The sequence below is a fragment of the Ascidia mentula genome, chromosome 6 (assembly GCF_947561715.1).
Source record: "Ascidia mentula chromosome 6, kaAscMent1.1, whole genome shotgun sequence".
In the NCBI taxonomy this organism is placed as follows: Eukaryota; Metazoa; Chordata; class Ascidiacea; order Phlebobranchia; family Ascidiidae; genus Ascidia; species Ascidia mentula.
In genome coordinates this window covers 9,869,919-9,888,056 of record NC_138571.1, presented here as the reverse complement: position 1 = coordinate 9,888,056, position 18,138 = coordinate 9,869,919, and the positions used below count along the sequence as shown (strand labels likewise).

The window sequence follows — 18,138 nt, the reverse complement described above, 5'->3', positions numbered from 1 at the left end:
TCACATTAGTACTCTTGCTAATGTCGCAATAGAAAGACCCTAAAAAGTACCATTTCGCCTCACAACACCTTGCGAAAAATAGTTTATATATTCCCTTCGCCGCTATGAGGTTATTGAATGAAGTAGTCTGATATAAAGTCTCACCATGAGGTTAGTGTTCAAAAACAAATTTTGTTGCCACAACATTGCTTTCATCTCTAGTGCTCGCGGTTGTATTGCGACCAGTGACTTTGGGTGTGGGCGTCAAATGTGTGCGTGGCAGTAATGCACTTAACTCAGCGACGAGCAACACATTGATGTGTTTTGGTGCAGCAACGGCTTTCTGTTGGATGGTAACATGAGCTCAGTTGCTGTAACATTGCGTGAACACACTTAAGACAGCGACGAGCAACACATTAATCGGCATTCCGACATGACTGATGCGAGCCTAGTGATCAATCAAGGTTTCGGCACAAAAACCTTTCAAAGTCAGTATACCTTACGATTAATGGTCTAAATGATGTCATTAGGTTTTTGGTAACTCAAGGCCGTGAGTTCAAACCTCACTGGGAGCTTCATTTTTCAGATCTCGCTGAGATGTATCGGAAAAAAAGTTGCTGATGCGAGCCTAGTGATTAGAAAAGGATATTTACAATACAATAGTTGTGATCGCCAAGTAAGGACTTGCGCATTCGGACGATCCTGCCTTTACTTTGCATGTAACAGTTATGTGTTGTCTGATAGGGGTGGAAGAGATCCCCTACGTATTTGTGAAGGTTGTCTATAGCAAGTTGTAAAAAATGGACAGATTCAGCTTGGCAGCGATGACAGTAAACCTACAGATCAGAAAAAAAGGGCATTGCAAAACTTAGCTCTTGTGCGACATCTAACGGAGGATGTCTAAAATTTATTGCGACCACAAGTGTCCAACGCCATCAAGTATAATAAAATTGCCTCACGGGCATAAAAATCGCAATATTTCATTGAATCACAACTTCCTAAAACCACGAGCATTGCTAAGACCCTCCAACCAACAACATCAACAGGGGTATAAAAAAAAATTTCCTACATTTTTCACACAATTGACCAACCACAACGACCAACTGGTCAATTAATTTTGTATAAGGCAAGTGTGGTCACGAGCCTTTGGGTCGTTCGCCATTTGTTGACGTCACCCGCCCATCGTCGACACCTAGAGTCCTGAGACACACGATGGCTGCCGCCTGTTCCGCAAGACGTTTGTTTCGTTCCCTGCAGAATGACAAAGCATTAGAGGTGATTAGGTGTCAACTTTGGTTGTTGTTTTAGCCATGGGTCTGGATGTCATGCAAAGTATGTGTTCTAAAAGTGAACAAACTGCGGGGAATAGTGTTAACAACAATATATCGTCACATTGATGTCCATAGTAACAAAATTCAGGAAGGGGGCAAAAAAATATTTAACATTGTTTTCTTTTCATTCTTCGCCCTGCATGTATGTGTTATTTTCACTATACAGTTGGGGAAAATGCCCCCTTGACCCCTCAGAACACCCATGTATCGATGCTAAATTAAGTGCTTGTACAATAGGATGCTACACTTTAGTCATGGTCACAAAAGTTTCAGAAATATCCTCGGTCGTCTGCTATCGAAAAAAAAACCAACAAAATCGACAAGGGTAAAGACAAGAACTTACCAGCAGGTTGATCGATACTTTGCTCCGTTGCAAGTTACAACAGAATTAAATCTTCTGTCTGACTTCCGAGAAACCTGGAAAATGAAATCGATAAATTTAATATTTTGTAAGATTTACATTGGTTACGTCACATTTTTGAGCCACATAGAAAAATACATATCGACATTTGTTTTTATTTAGTTAAAAATAATTGAAATAAAACCGCCATTTTGGGTTTTACAATTTTCCGACATGTGGGTTCTAATTATTTTGGTGCCTTTGATGTACAAACTTATTACCACGATATGAGAAAATGTGTAAAAGCAATGTATAAAGCAAGCCCTTTGAACCCAATTCAAAAAACTCACAGTGTCATATGAAGGATTGTCCATCTCTTCATTTCGACATCGCTCGTACAAAATAGTTTTCGGGCTTTTTCCACTTTTTAACTGGTATTCACATCTTCTTAATACGAAATCCATAGTGACGATGTCTTCGTCTTTTAACCTCTTCAACGCCGGCTCGTTCAGGTCTATATTACAGGAGGGTGTTCCCCGTTTCCTTGTGACGTCATTTAAGTGTTCTTCCATTCCCCAAGCGGCGCTAAGGAGTAAAATGATAATTCAAACAGTAGCAAGGACATAAACAGGCAAATTCCGAATAAATCACAGATATTATAATCTGTGCTACACTATTTGCTTAAATTTCAATTTTCACATTGTTCAGTATGGCACAAATATAACATTTAGAGAGTATGCATTTGGGCACAGCACTTGCAATTTTGATATTTTCGTCATTTTTACTTTAAAACCACAAAAATGCAGTTGGTGTTTGCTTTGCGACCTTTCTATTCAAACTCCTTGTGAGAAAACTTACCAAATTTGTTCCAATGACAAAGCACTTCGCACTGCTTGACCCTCTACTGTTTCCTGACTGTCTTTCATCATTTCAAGTATGCAGAACTTACAGTTAATGTAATGATTGTCATACTTGATTGCCTTTAAATAAACACAGAAAACAAAACATGTTTCAAAACACAAAAAAAACAAGCATTAAATGATGTAACACTGTCTATATACCTCATGATTTAAACAAATGATTCTCAACTGCAGATTTTAGAGCTGCATGTAGCTATTAACCACCAATAATCTACAGTAAAAATCATTTTTGTTTACCAACAGGTAGAAATTGTATACATGTAGTTCTTAAGATTCTACATGCAAATTTGCAAAATTGTTTTAGAATTGTGTCAATTTTTTGCAATTGATAAAAACTTTGGGTTTCACAGCCATTACACTAAAAGAGTTTAACAACACAATTTTCAGACAGACAAATACAGCTTTCTAGAAACTGGACCGAGACATAGCAAAATTTAACGTTAACTGTTACTAAACATAGTAATTTAATATGAGGAATTAAGCCAACAGCATAAAACCAGGTATCAAACATAACCTTGCTTGGTGTCCTTACAATTTTGAGGTAGTCTTTAATTACTTGTTCCATTGGAAGGAGACCTTCTTTCCGAAACACTGAACAATTGTGTTGGGCCTTTCTTGCAATCATGACAGATGAGGTGTTGGTTGCTTTTCTAAATACTTCAATATCACTGTAGGATTGAATGCAATCTTCGGATCCACCACTGTTAAAAGTGTTTTTTTTTAAAGATTTTAAGAACATTTGACTTTAAAGACCAGTTAACAATGTATCTTGACTTTGAATAAAAATCGATGGAATTATTAACCATCATTGTCACAATAATGCATTTAAAGTGCTGTCTATTAAACAAAAGTAAAAACATAGCAAAAAAGCAATACTTAATTATAATATAAATTACTTGGCAATGACAGGTATAGAGATAGATTCAGTAATGGTCCTAATTTCATTAATTCTGACAACATGACGAGGTCTTTCCTCTTTTCTTCTTCCATGAACAGCAAGTGCTGCAACACCAGTCTTCTCAATCATCTTAACCAGTTTAATTGTGTCTTTAATCTAAGTCAAAGTGGATTTTAAACATAAAATATTGATGATAAAGTTTAAATATTGGCAGAAAGAAAACTTCAAACTCTAATTGAAGAAAAGGGAAGATACAAATAAAGAATAATATATACTTTATCAGACTTTTCAATGTCCACTTACATCTGGAAGCAATCTTATTTTGCAAGTTACTGGTATGGAAAGGTTTTGAACCAAAGTAGTCAAGATTTCCTGGATGTTTTTGGGGTTGGTAAGCAATGCAGCACCCATTCCACCCTGCAAAAAAATTGGTTAAAACTTGGTTCTTAATGAAATGATTCACTATGCAAAACACAAAAGTTGACTTACTTTTGTTGAGTATTCTTTTGGGCATCCCATATTTACATCTATACCTGCAACGTCACCTTCACTGCAACAAACGTAAATACACTGTAATAGTCATTAAGTTCACTGGCACCACAACATGGCAAAAAAGTCATTGCAGCCCAGCTGAGTCACTTGTATTGTAATAACATATTTCATACTTTTTTGTAAACTATAAAGCTATGGTGACTGACTTACACTAATTTGGCAGCTTTTAGGGCTCTTTCTGCATTGGCTGTGCCCTAAAAAATGAAAATATATATTTTGTTTATGATTTATGGCATTAAAGAATTAATAATAAAATACTTTGGACAAAACATTAAATCAACAAATGTACAGCTGATGCTATACAGGATGGAAACAATACATACCAGTTGAAAAACAACGTTATGTTTTTCCTCTGCACACGTTCTAAACATCGGCCGACAATCATGATCTTGTATGAAGTCTATTGTTCCCAAAGTATCTGAAAGTACTTGTGTGCAATCACAACAAAATTAATCATTTTAACAGTGTTTGACATGATACTAAAAAGTTAATTTTATCCTTTACTAAGTATAAGTGAAAAATTTTGTTGGTGTACACCTTAGAAAAAAAAAGTCATGTGAAGTTACAAGAATAATAACACTGTCATCAATAGGTCTGACATCAGAAAGCTGTCAGTAAAACTTGGCTGAAAATGTATTGAGTTGGATAAGATTTTTTAAACAAAACAATGTGTAGCAATGTGGTAAATCATGTTTTGTGAAAAAATTGCATGTTTAGGCAATCAAAAAACTTTCAATACCAAGCACTATAAACTAAAAATCACATTTTGGTGAGGAAAAACATCTGGAAAAGTAGCACATCAAGTAGCTACTTAGCTTTGGTGTGTTCTTTAGTGCAGTACTGCACTCATTATGCCTTCCTACTACACACCAGCAGGAGCCTATTTAACAAAGAACAAAAAATCATACCCCATCACTACCTCATAAGATGGCCATGTTTCCGTTGTTTAAAGTTTTGTTGGCTGTTTTTTGTCAACTACGACCCAATGATCTGCTACATTCATTTTATTTAAGAAGTCCTATCTAAACCAATGCATTTTTAGCTTTGTGACGTCAGACCTATTGATAATGTGGGAACCATGAATTACATTTGGAAAAATCAAACCTTGATGTAACAAGATGACATTAAATGCCAGATTGGAAAGTTTTTAATTGCCTCCGAGGATTTTTGTCGACAAACCTCGATTGTGCAGACAAACTGACGATTTTTGTATGTTAATGCATTAGCTAATTGTTTTAGCACGGATTGTCCAAAAAATTGCGAAAATTTGGGCGTTTCAATCAGGCATTAATGCTATATGCATGGTAGGCCCACCATTTCTTATCTTACCATTGACAACACGCTTGCACTTAATAAATCGGTGATCAATGATTTCCTGCAACAAATACAATAAAATAACATACGTCAACGCCTAAATTACGATTTTCTATACCTCACTGTACACTATATCAGCTCCATACTGCAACGCAAGAAGTCTTGTGGGTAGCTTTCCGATTCTAACCATTGGTGCTAAAATGTTCTTGTTTTCATAACTTAACCTATCTTTCGTCATTTTCTATGGGGGCAGTACGTACAAAACTTGCCAAATACGCAAAATCTTTTATCAAGCAAAATGGAAGGATGAAAAGCTTGTCAGTCAACCATGCGTTGCGGTACCGTACGGGAAATACCCCGATTTGTTGTTCCTTTTACGCAACCGAATGAAAGCAAATGACACGGATACAGTGATTAAAAATCTACAAGCAATTTACAAGCCCAAAATAATGACCAAGCCCAAATCAATTGTCTGCCTTGGTGTGTGCTTGTGATTCCAAATTTTATAACAATTTGCGATTTCTAACCGCACAAACTTATTTTTTAAACAACAATAAATTTTGTAAGAAGACTTATCATGTTTATAGTTAGGGCCCTGGGTTAGCTTCTGCACAAAGTGTTTTTTTAGCAGAACTTCATTGGCAGTCCTGCCGGGACTTGCCAGACAAACATTCAATGGGTGGTAGTTTATTTTCTTGCCATTGTCATGTTGGGAGGCATATTTAAAGCTTTTGTCACAGTGTGCGTTGAACTTCCATTGTATTTCAATTGATGAAATGATTTGATAGATGCAATGTAAAGATCCACTAGTGGCAATTAATTTACACAAGTTTCTTGTGATTTGTTTTGTGAAACCTGTAACCACATTGCATTTCCATGACGTCTGCTTAGACCCAACACTATAGTCTTTTTTGGTGACACATTACACTATAGCATTTCGAAACAACACATCACGATGTCAATATCGGTACGATGCAAAATTCAGTCAGAAACACGCCTATTTCGTAACAAAAAGAGTATTGAGAACAGACGTGTGCAACCAACCATGGTCTATTCGGCGCGCAGGGAAACCAGACAAAGATCCAGACAGGCCCGTTGTGGCGAAAACCAAGGGGAATTTACCAAGAGCTCAAAAGCGCCATATTCGTGAGGAGCGCTGCACGGATGACTTCCCCTCTTAACGGTTGCTGCTTTACGCCGCAAAAAAGTTTCTAATCTTACAATAGTGTTGCAATGCAAGGTGAGAATACTTTCTGAGAGAGAGTCAAGTCGTAAAAACTCACTGCCTTGCACTAAATTTGGTGCTGGGTAAAACAGGGCATTCATAAATTAGTTGCAAAAGTGTTTGCCAGCGGTCGTGACGATGAAAGACGTAAATAGAATGAGCGAATGAAAGCAGAACCAATTTGCGGAAGTAGTTTTCATCTTTGAGAGCTGCAGACAGGGTGTACACACTGTTTTGGCCTGTAATGTCTCATCAGTGCAGCTGTTGACTGTGGCACTGTGATAGCTTTTACACTAGCGGGCACACTGATTATCGCTTTCTGGTACCTTTCGGTCAACGTCGATCCATTGGGTACCCTATACTGAGTACCAAACAACAGAGACGAACCACCGTGGAGCTGTCATTTTTGTTTAAAGTTTCACAAAGAGTAAAACTTTCAATGTTTATGTCGAATCAACAAGCCTTTAATGGAACAAGTAGTTTGTCTTGTTGATGCCGATAAAATGTATTCCGTGTAAGAAATAGAGCCAATAATGTTTACTTTCATTGAGGTGCAGACAGCGAAAGAAATGTATTCTGTATGTCAAGTTAAGAAAATATTTTTAGCGACATTGCATTGGATGGATGTGCGTGTTCTGTGCATTCATAATCATTAACTTCACAAATCATTTACTACGTCCAAGATCAGGTTTACAAGGTTATTTACTTTTTGATTTTTCAGATACACTTGTATTTTTAACATCGTTTGTTTGTCATAAGCAACTACAAGATAAACAAAAGTACGTTTCTTTGATGGGCCAACTTTTTCCTGAAAAAAAAGAATGGAATCTAGCAATGCAGGTAAATACAATAGGCAACAATCGTTGGACTCTATCCCCAAGTAAACACAGTCACCTTTTATTATGTACGAGCGCGACCAACCCAACTCGATCGTATCACGAGGATCCGGTATTGTTCTCTACTGTTTTTGTAATACGCTTCTGTACCGCTAGTTTTTCTTTTTTGGGGAGTTGTAAATAATCAAGGAGGCGACGCAAATGATGTAAGCTGAGTATAATTGGCGCTAACAACGGTCATGTTAAAATTTTTTGTGTGGATTTTCAGGAAAAGATAATTAAATGGTTGCTGTATGCCTTCACATAAAAAAGCATGACATTTGCAAAAGCATAAATTGTGCAATTGTGTAGCTCTTTGAGAAAAGTGACAGCACCACTGCAGTTCCTGGCCTTAAAAAATCAGCATTTAAATCGTTGCGCAAATTCCGTGGGTCTGGTGAAATTGATTTTACGACGTACGTACGTTATGCCGTTTTTTATATATAGATTTTTCTCAAGGGTGTTATTTGCGTTACGCATAGACAGCAGATTACCCAAATATTTGCCGACGACTAAGCGCCACCTTTTATTTTACTTCAACAGGACAGACGCTTGCTAATGGAAGATTTTATAAAAATTTATATAACTCTGTGTCTTTTTCAGGTTTTGTGATTGGTGATGTGCATAACCATTACTACGGGCAACAGGGAAACATATCAGGTATATGATTTTCATGTAATACGAATATAAATTGTAATAAAACACATCAATTGAAGTGACGTCCTCGAAAAAGAGTATAAAATTTTCATTTTTAAATTTTAAATTTTATTGCGCCAAAATGCATTTAGACAAAAGGTCCACACACTTGAAAGTAGCTCTTAAAACCATAAGCGATATTTTCCTGTGAGAGACATTTACGTGTATTCTGGCCTACGTACAATTTTCGAATACGCTGGTAAAATCTGTGATATTATTAAAGTTCATCACGACGGAAATCCTCCTACACTTGAGGAAATTGACCAATTCAAAAACGATGCAAGAACATTGTTTCAAGAACATAAAACGCGAATCTTAAACGCCAACGGATCGCACGTGGGTATGTTTTTTAAGCATTCAGTGCAAGGTTACATGTTATGCTATTGTTTATTCTATTCCTGTTTACTATTACTCATGCCGCGATAAAAACACTTTGGAAGTAGTGCTGACTCATAGAAACATTGGCAAAAATAATGATTACGTGAATAATCTGTTCTATAATAAATTTCATGCAGATAACAGACGTCTGGCTGATGTTTTGGTTCACACTCATCTAATGTCAGATCCCAATTTCTTCTGCTCCACAAAAGAAAGTTGGATTCAACGAGTTTACCGTTGGTGGGAAGGTCGCAGATATAATGCATCAAGTGAGCGCCCATCGTGTAGCACAGCATCGGGGGCAGCATCTTCTAATTCTCCAAATGCACTTGTAACACCAGGGCAAGTTATTGCTAACGATGAGGAAAAAGACAATAAGTTAGTGTTGGTCGTCGGAGCGCCAGGATCGGGTAAAACATGTCTTTCTCATCGTTTCATACAAGAAGCTGCACAGGAGGAAAGCGGATATGAATTTTTCTTTCGTATCGAGTTTCGAAGCATCGGCAACGATCGAACCAGTGTGAAAGATTTGCTCTTTTCAGATGCAGCAAACTTAACAGATCAAAGAAAAGTGGAGCTTTTTACTCACATGGTCAAACACCATATCAGGTGTTTCGTCGCATTAGATGGGTTGGATGAGTACAGTCATTTCAAAAGTCTGAATGAGGCCTCCATGCAAAAGATGTCGCTGTACGATACAAGATCAACGCCTGTGGTGTTGGCGAACCTCATGCTCGGTAAACTGTTGAAAAACTGTGTAGTGATCGTTACTTCACGACCGGCGAGAGCGAACCAACTTCGTCAATGTTTCATTCGCACAGCTAAGGTGTTTGCAGTGCAACCTCTTAGTGAAGAACACCGCCTGCAATATTGCAGTCATTTACTTACCGAAGAAAACCAGTTGGAAAGAGTGCAGAGAATGGGCGCAGTTTGGAATGCAATGACGACGCCAATAGTTTGTCAAATCGTTTGCGCCGTTTTACCGACATTAGAAGAGCAATTGCCTGCACAGTGTGGAGCAATTACATTTCTCTATGCAAAATTTATTTTGGCATTTGTAAAATCGGAGCACGTGAGTTTAGAGGACGAACCAACTGCCCAAGAAAGATTCGGTTTAACCAAAAAATTGGCACAGATTGCGTGGCAATGTATGGTCCTCGGAAAAGCAACATTTCCCGAAAAAATGCTCTGCGTCGACGAGACGACCAGCAGAGGAAGGCGACCATGCGAAGCTTTTATCAGCAACTTTCTAGCTGTAATATTGCACTCAGGATCTTCCGCGAAAGGTCAGAAAGAGTATTACTTTGAGCATAGAAGCCTTCAGGAGTTTTTTGCCGCACTCTGGCTCTGGCTGAACAACATGAAGGTCAGTCAGCAAGTAAAGCGGATCTTCAATGACAAAGATTCACTTGTGCTTACGTTTTTCTGCGGTTTTTGTCGCACTGAAGTGCGAAAGTTTTGGAAAGATTTTTTCGGACAGGAACTGGTCCAAGTTGCGAGGTCACAGATGTACAAGTACGCCAAGCAACTGCTTCAACTGCAGTGGGATAAACGCAGTCGTTATTTCTTAAACTGTACTCAGGCACTACAGGCTGCTTGCGAATCTGGGGATAACGAACTACTTCGACGTTTTGCCAACGGATTGCGAGAGAATATCGATATAAACTCACAGCTCTCCGGTCCTCAGATATTTGCTCCTTTGGGGATGATTCTACAATTAAGGCGTGGGCGGGCTAGTCTGAACGTTAAGTTAGGTTTGGGTCATGAGAAATCTTTTACAGATCTCTTGTCAGAAGCAGTAAAAACATTAAATCTCGGTGATAGCTCTTTGACCGCTGAAGGTGTTTCGCATATTTGTTTGTCACTGACCGACCAAAATATCCGAATGGATTCGATCTCATTTCAGCACAACCCGGAAGTCGGGGACGGCGCAACAAGCGAACTTGCCATGATCTGTCAACACACACGATGTCTGGATTTGTGGAATTGCGGACTTACGGATGCAGGCATGACAGGGTTTGCTTCTTACGCAAATTCTTTATCCCACATAACACTGGAGGAACTCAATCTTGGGATGAATCGAATTGGGGACGGGGGAGTTCAAATCTTGTGCCAATCTGCAGTAATTGTACATTCATTGAAGAGTCTTAAAATGTGCGACTGCGATTTATTTGACGCTGGCGGCGAGATTTTATCTCTTCTGCTCAATGATCAAAACATCGCCCTGGAGTATTTGGACGTGCGAAAAAATCGGTTTACCGAAACCGGTTACGAGAAAATTCTGCAAGCAGCGCTGAGGTCACAAAAGCTGACAACGTTAAAAATTAATCCCAATATTACTCCCAGCAAGTTTGCGGATGTAAACAAACGTAACGGATTGGTTCAAACGAGCGGAATATGGCTCGGTCGGGGATTTAGGGGTTCCGGAGGTACTACGGAATTAAACTTACAAAGGTGTCGTGCCATTACATCTAATCGCAATCGCACGGCATATCGATGACGTCACTAACTAACTCAATATTTTCGAAAACACAGCAGTTATTTTTTGTAGTTTATTTATTATTTTCTTTGTAGTTTAATTTGCGTATATGTATTCAATATGTTATCTTTTGTTTTTGTTGTTTGTTTGTTGCAAAAAATTCCGCTTTAAACGTTTTAATACCTACATTTGTAACTATAATGTTGACAAAACCTCACTTTCGAGACGCTGTTTGGTGATTGTGACTTCAATGTTGCTTTTTTTCACCAATTGCAACTTGATTTGATTCCATATAATTTGAAAGTAATAGTTTACAAGTCTCTTTTGTTTGTAATTTAGTTTGTTTAGTTTACTTTACGAAGTTGTTGGCAAAATTTTGTTCAACGTTTATTTTGTTTGTGTCGTTTGTACTTTTTCTCAGTGTTAATACATATTTATGAATATTGCGGCCTGTAGCCTAACAGTAAAAGAAAAATGAACTGTTATCGAAAAATGTTGCCTATTTTTATAATGATTGTAAAAAGTATATTTTATTTGCCTACTTGGTGTTGTTATAGGCCTTCCCATACATTATGTCACTTGACTAAAATGCATAGTTATTATTGGCGAAACATGCACGCAGGCCGTGTAACCAAATAAAAGTATGCATGGCGCACATGTATCGGTGTAAATATGCATCGATTGTTCCTTGATAGCATATTGACGGTGTCTACTTTATGGTGGAATAACTATGGCGATACACAAAAGTGTCAATTATTTTATCATTTGACACCATACTTCGTGTAATGTATTTGGTATCTTACCCATTATTGCATATAAACTTATAAAAATAATTCGCAGGTGAAACAAGCCTAGTTTAAAAAATCTTTTTTTGTAATAAACGAGGCATGAAGATTCGGATGCCTATCCACGATAATGTCGCCGCAAAACATGAAATTATTGATTAGTTGCACCTTATGGTTCTGTCTAAAAAATCTATCACATTATCTGTCTTTCGTTTAAGCGTGTACAGCACACTGTTCATAGCCAGGCATTGCACAGCAATGCGTGGACGTACAAAGGGCATTCACAACCTTGTCACACTACTAGAGCACAACAGCGCCACATAGCGAGGACATACGTCGAAAGTTAATTCATTAACGAGTTCGACTTCAACATAAAGTTATGCACGCATGTCTCTTCAATAAATTTCCCACACAAGCCGAAAACGCACACTTGCTGTATATACGAATAAAAACCAGACGGGTGTTACTGTCACGCGCGTTAGTGATGGGAGAGCGAGTAATTTATCTGTACCGCATCTGGTGCAGAACTCACTGTACTATATTGTATAGTGTTTGCTTATTCGGGATTTTACTGTAAATCGCACCGAGTTTTTGCGTCACATCGCATGTAGCCTTTTACTACAACGTGACAAATCTACAGAATTCCTTACTTTTATGTTTCGCAAATCTACAATGCCTTTACTATAATCATTTTAATGAAGTGATCCGGGATACTCCTAAGATACACCTGCTAATGCTCCGTAGAAGACCAATCAACCTGGTTAAACTGCACTATAATTGCCTTCGCTACTGTTCCACTCAATAGTTCCCAACCAGAAGTATATGATCACAACCAAGGGGGTCATTGGGACCGTTACAAGCGGTTGCGAATGAGCAAAAGCAGCCTTTTCAACATGCATTTGTATTTCCATTTTAAAGTTTCCGATTTAAAGTGTATCAAACTGTATCTGAATTCTCTTGGTTTGGCCCTATTTAAAGAAGACTGACTTTTGTGTTGAAAAATGTACACAAGCTTTCGCGAGTACATCATCAGATGTAAATAAACACAATGAGATACAAGAAAACAAGCGTAAGGCAGTTAAAGAAAAAAGGCACTATGAAACGATAAGCTTTCGTTAGTTTGCATCGTCGTGTTGCGGCATCGTTCCTGCGGCATCGTAGTGTTTGAACCCCCAATCTCTGTTGAGGCCGTCGTTGATGGAACTGGAGCGATCAATGTGGTGTTGTTCGGTCGTTTTCCTTGCAAGTCTTGATTTCCCTTTGACTTTTTGCAAGACCATTACCCGTATATCGTCCACGCTATGACGTGATTTAACAAAGTTCACCTGACATTTCGATGAAGCAGACGGAAACAAAGAGGGACCAAACAGTGCCATCCGATGGGTGTTTTGACAGCAAACGGTTTGTCTTTTGGACCTTAACGCATTTCCTGGATGAATAGCGCGTCTGGATTATCCAAACCAATTAAAAACGTTACGGTACCTCCCTCGAAAATTTATGTTGCGTAAATGTGTGGTGCCAAGTAGATCTTTGAGAGTAAAAACAGGATTTGTAGTACTGGAATCTCCTCAACGAATATTACCTTCTGGAGAACTATCTCCTCTCCACCACCCACAGGGGAAACAGAGAAACTCAATAAAACACCCGCATGCTCTCTAGCGTCATCGGTGAGGGTTTGTAGAACAATCTTCTTTGCTTCACCTTTCATGCCCAAAGCGTCGACAAACCTTTTGTTCAACAGATTTCTGTAGATTCGATAATAAAAAACGCGTAAGTCAAAACCTTTCGGCCCTTGTATTTTACTTGGACCGGAACTACGCACTGATACACGTCCTCAGAACACTCTTCGCCACTGGAAGAGGTTATCAATGAGTACGAAGCAACCTTCTCTGGTACAACAGGCGACGCTGCAGTCGTCTCTGGCTTCACATTTAGGACGCGTTTGTGCAGCAAAGTATGATGGTAGTGACTTGAACAACCCTTTTCCTCGCATTTTTTCCGGTAACAAACTATATTCGTTCGGAATACGTTTTGCGCTTGAAGTCGCATTTTGCCAAGCCATGAAGCGATGACCTTTCCATTTGAAGCTGTTGAACTTCTATCGGGTCAACAGCGACGCAACTGCTTTAGTCTTTCTTATAGGCTAAACGAACTCCCTGTCTCGTCTAGATCCCATAATCCTACTGCCGTAAAGAGAATTTCCACATCAGCACGATCCAAAACAAACCAAACGAAATGTATAAACATGGCTTCGCGATTTGTTCGATGAAGAACTTCAACCGATCGTTCAATCCATCGTTCCTGCGGATCGAAACGTTGATTTACCGCTATGTAGAAAATCTCTGGTTGGTACAATTACAGGATCGTTTTAGGTACCTTGATACATATGTTGTAACTTTTCCTGCAAGTTGGTCAAAACAATTCTCAATTAAACATGAGCAAAAATGTTCTAAAGTTAAAAAATTCAAGTTACTTGATATCTTGGAGGCAAACCACTGAAGATGATCTGCCAGAAATCGACAAACTGCTACAACAATTTTACACACTTGAACCATTTGCTGTTAAACTTCAGCTGTCAAAGGATGACGTAACTTTGATTGTTAAAATCATTAAGGTTGGCAAATTATCCTTTGAATCCATCAAATTTACTTGAACAACAAACGTTGATTTCCTTTATTCTATCTCCAATTTTGTTTCTTACACATGAAAATAACGTAACGACTTTAAAGATTATTGTTAATTTTGCGAACAGGACCATTACCTCAGAACACCTGGACTTTGCGCGTACGACGTGAAAAGTGGAAAAATATGTGGAATTTGCATCGTTTACAAACGGAGCTTTCAAATGTCCGTGCATGACATGTCTCCCAAAGTGTCGCAGTATTTTGAAGTAAGTTATACGAGGATTAGTGCTGACTACTTAATTCATATTAAGTTTTTATCCAAATTTAATGATGTTTTTTACTGCAAACTTCTCCAACAGTTAAACTATTAGCTCATACACTATATATATCTTTACCTAAAAAAATCAGCAAAACTTAAGATACGATATCTGTGATCGTCACGTAAGGACCTGCGCGGTGGGACGATCCTGACAATCATGCGATTGAATGAAACACTTTTGCGTTGTCTAATATAGTGGTATAGTTTACATACGTTTATGCGAAGGTTGCCTGGTAGTGTACCTTGACAACAATATACCCCGTTCAACCGTAGCTCTGTTGCTAGAGCGTGAGCCCAGCGTTTTGAGTTCAAACCAGTGACTGATCCTGCTTAGCTTGGCTGCTATGCCTGTGAAACTTTATTAATTAAAATTTGGGATTTATTATATTCTTTACACCGAAGATGATCAATCAATCAACAAAATACATCAATGCCTACACAGGAAACAGAGATTATGTTCGTGGGTTAATAATGTGCGTCACACAAACCTACACCAGACTTGGAATTGCCGAAGCTTTATTCAAGAAGTAAGTGCTGGTGTAAAATTAAAACCTTGTAATAATAAAAAAAACTCTTATTGCAGACAAATGGAGCTGGTACGGCAAGCAGGTTGCAGCTTATATATTGTTGTCTGTTCATCGCAATACGCTGAAAAAGCTCTCGTAAATGCTGGAGCAAAATACATCAATAAAATGGATTTCGTTTGGGATGAGGAAGGAAACAACCACCCAGCTGGGATTGAAGAGCAACCACCGACAAAAATCATGTGTCTTGAATGAAATAATTTTGTCTAAACTTCAAATAACCAATGACAAATAATAAATAAAGATTGCAACTAGAAAATTGACTGAAGCGAAACGTAGCGGGAATAAATATATCTCCATGGTTGCTTTAAATAAAACAATGCATAATTTTCGGGGCGGCTCCATTTAATACATCTAGTAACTGCTTCTTTCAGAATGTTTCAGAATGAGTGCTAAATTGCAGCACAAATTTTCCAACAACAACAGCAGAGAAGACCCTTGCTAAACGAAATTTGTAAACCAAAGTTTGCTTACCTCGCATACAAAATTAAGTTGAAATTGCACACACTGCAATATAGTTTCTCACAACTTAGTTCCACAACATGCGCTATACTATTTATTGGATTTAACGTCAGAATTAAATTACTTTAAAATTTTGGCATACGATACAACGACAAGCACAAAATTTGGAAACCGCATGTCCAAATTGGTTATTTGTTTCAGAACATATAATACTGTGATTCCATTCCACTCATCTTCCGGATTGTTTCAAAAAACCTTGGTTAAAACTACTCTACATTGTATCAAGGATTGCATCAAATCCTATAATTACACTAAATTTGCAGCTGTAAAACATACGAGTTGTTTACGATTTAGTGGTAATTACTATATTTATGTTCTGAATTCTCTTGATTTGGCACTCTTTAAGAGGACTAACGTTTGTATTGAAAAATGTACACTAGCTTTCGCGTGTGCCTCTCTCTTCATCAGGTGTAAATAAACACAATGCGATACAAATTAACAAGCGCAAGACGGTCATAGAAAAAAGGCAAATGAAACGAGAAGCTGTCGTTCGCATCGTTCCTGCGGCATCGTCATGTTTATAATGACTTATAAACCCCCAGTCCCTGTTGAGTCCATCGTTGATGGAGTTGAAGCGATTAATGTGGTGTTGTTCGGCCGTTTTCCTTGGAAGTCATGATTTCTCTTTGACTTTTTACAATATCGTCTGTATCGTCATAGTTTAACGGTGTTTTTTTCGCTACAAATATGCAAAGAAATTAAGCCACGTATTTATATGCGCTTTGCAATAAGCTAGCCGCAAAAAACTAACAAAATTAGTTGGTAGTCGCGTTGACAGTGGGTGAATTTTGGCAGTTACACTGTACAGATGGTAGAACGCCACACTTGTATGGGCTTCCCAAAGTACACATGCCAGTGGTACCTTTAGGACCGATTGTTTCGTTTGTCGGTTCCCCAAATTACATGTTTGCAAAGTTTCTTGCAAAAATAATCGCTCCTTTAAAGGACAATTGCTCTCACCATGTGAGAAACTCGCGTGAGTTTGCAACCGACGGAAGTTAACAAAGTTAACAATAACAATGTCCTGACAACCCCAGCCATTACCATGTATTGTCCGCATAAGTAGTATCAGAAAAGTTATGTTTGTCCGGTATATTTTGGCAATGCCGTCTTGAAACAAGCAGACACACTCCAAGTGTACCACCAGCGAATAAGTTTGCACCAAAATATTTCTCACTGTCGGATTGGAGATTTCCAAGTCTAGTCTAAATTCAAAACAGCTTGCCGAAAAATACTGAACCGTTGAATCAGAAATTGTTACACTTACTATTTTAAAATTTAACTTTCTTTGTAAAATCAAACGCATTTAGTTTTCAACTCACCCGACAAACATTTTCAATATCAACAACATTTTGAAGCTTACTTTGTCAGAATTTAATACTTTTTTCAAAACACCTCAGCTTGAATTGAAAAGGCCTCTCGAATGAAAAGGCCAGTACAGCCATTTTTGTACACGCATGTCGCATGGCAAAATGTGGTGGCATACCTACTATGGAAACGTTTTACCCATTGCTCGCATTGCAACTATGGTAAGCTCTGATGGTTGCAGCTTACAGAATTATAGCAGCCTGGAGGAATAGTACCTCTGCCCGTCGGTTGCTGTCTCAGGCCACTCGCGTATGAGTCTCGAGCAGGAATTGGCTGACTGTAGATAAGGCGGCTGCGTGTTCTGAGCGAGTTCTCCAGACCTTGCTTAGCTTTCCAGAACAACATGGACAACAGTTATAACTCTATTTATTCAAACAAACCCGAAAGGTTGACAACAATCTTGTGGTTGGTAATACTTCGTTTCAGTAAGCAGTAGCATTCAATGGCGTATCAGAATAGAATGAGTTGGAGAAAGAGATACAGTCGCTCTGGAGAGAGGCCTAAGAACGTGATTGGTTGAAACTGGTCGCGCATGATCGACATCAGGAAGTTTACAAAATGTTTAACTGGCGTTTCAGCAGTGATATATACAACGAAATAATACGAGGAGAACGTGGAATAGAATGTAAGCCAACGGTTACTTTATACAGGAAACAATTGGTACGCTATTACTTGTCAACGTACAAGTTAGTGAAAATCGTGTGCAAATCCCATGAGGGGATTTGTATTGACCGTTTTGCAGAGCACAGCTCATGGTCGTACAATGATACACGTGAATGGCGCTAACAACACTTGTGTCCGCTGCATGGTAAACACGCTCGCGTTGCAACCAGTGCACGCTCGTGCATAACGTCACCAATAAAATTGCTTTCGCTTTGTCGTATAATTTAAAAAAAACGATTCCCCTTGAGGCAAGTCACGTTTCTGTGTGCGGAACTGTGACTGATAT

The 18,138-nt window shown here is 38.4% G+C and overlaps 3 protein-coding genes across 7 annotated transcripts; 2 read left to right on the top strand and 1 right to left on the bottom strand.

The window, feature by feature from the left end:
• Positions 1-852: 852 nt before the first annotated feature.
• LOC145905572 (tRNA-dihydrouridine(20) synthase [NAD(P)+]-like) lies at positions 853-5,615 on the bottom strand. Of its 4 annotated transcripts, none has more exons than XM_082992810.1 (12): positions 5,453-5,615; positions 5,350-5,395; positions 4,344-4,447; positions 4,171-4,214; positions 3,958-4,018; positions 3,772-3,885; positions 3,467-3,624; positions 3,103-3,271; positions 2,509-2,630; positions 2,001-2,235; positions 1,654-1,727; positions 853-1,230 (listed from the first exon to the last, which is right to left on the bottom strand). In XM_082992810.1, the coding sequence occupies exons 1-12, from the start codon at positions 5,570-5,572 to the stop codon at positions 1,116-1,118; spliced, it is 1,362 nt and encodes a 453-aa protein (XP_082848936.1). In that variant the 5' UTR covers positions 5,573-5,615; the 3' UTR covers positions 853-1,115. The 4 variants fall into 4 exon arrangements, with proteins under 4 accessions (XP_082848936.1, XP_082848937.1, XP_082848940.1 ...); XM_082992811.1 differs by having other exon boundaries at positions 4,344-4,438; XM_082992814.1 differs by lacking the exon at positions 5,453-5,615 and adding an exon at positions 4,940-5,078 and having other exon boundaries at positions 4,344-4,438; positions 5,350-5,397.
• Positions 5,616-7,140: 1,525 nt separating this feature from the next.
• Positions 7,141-11,571, top strand: LOC145906129 (NACHT, LRR and PYD domains-containing protein 5-like). Of its 2 annotated transcripts, none has more exons than XM_082993538.1 (4): positions 7,141-7,256; positions 8,038-8,094; positions 8,354-8,470; positions 8,646-11,571. In XM_082993538.1, the coding sequence occupies exons 1-4, from the start codon at positions 7,184-7,186 to the stop codon at positions 11,006-11,008; spliced, it is 2,610 nt and encodes an 869-aa protein (XP_082849664.1). In that variant the 5' UTR covers positions 7,141-7,183; the 3' UTR covers positions 11,009-11,571. The 2 variants fall into 2 exon arrangements, with proteins under 2 accessions (XP_082849664.1, XP_082849665.1); XM_082993539.1 differs by lacking the exon at positions 7,141-7,256 and adding an exon at positions 7,285-7,399.
• Positions 11,572-14,206: 2,635 nt separating this feature from the next.
• On the top strand, positions 14,207-15,494 carry LOC145907157 (arylalkylamine N-acetyltransferase 1-like). Its single transcript, XM_082994588.1, has 4 exons — positions 14,207-14,386; positions 14,525-14,662; positions 15,118-15,242; positions 15,299-15,494. Exons 1-4 carry the CDS (start codon positions 14,207-14,209, stop codon positions 15,492-15,494), a joined length of 639 nt encoding a protein of 212 aa, XP_082850714.1.
• The last annotated feature ends 2,644 nt before the right edge of the window (positions 15,495-18,138 follow it).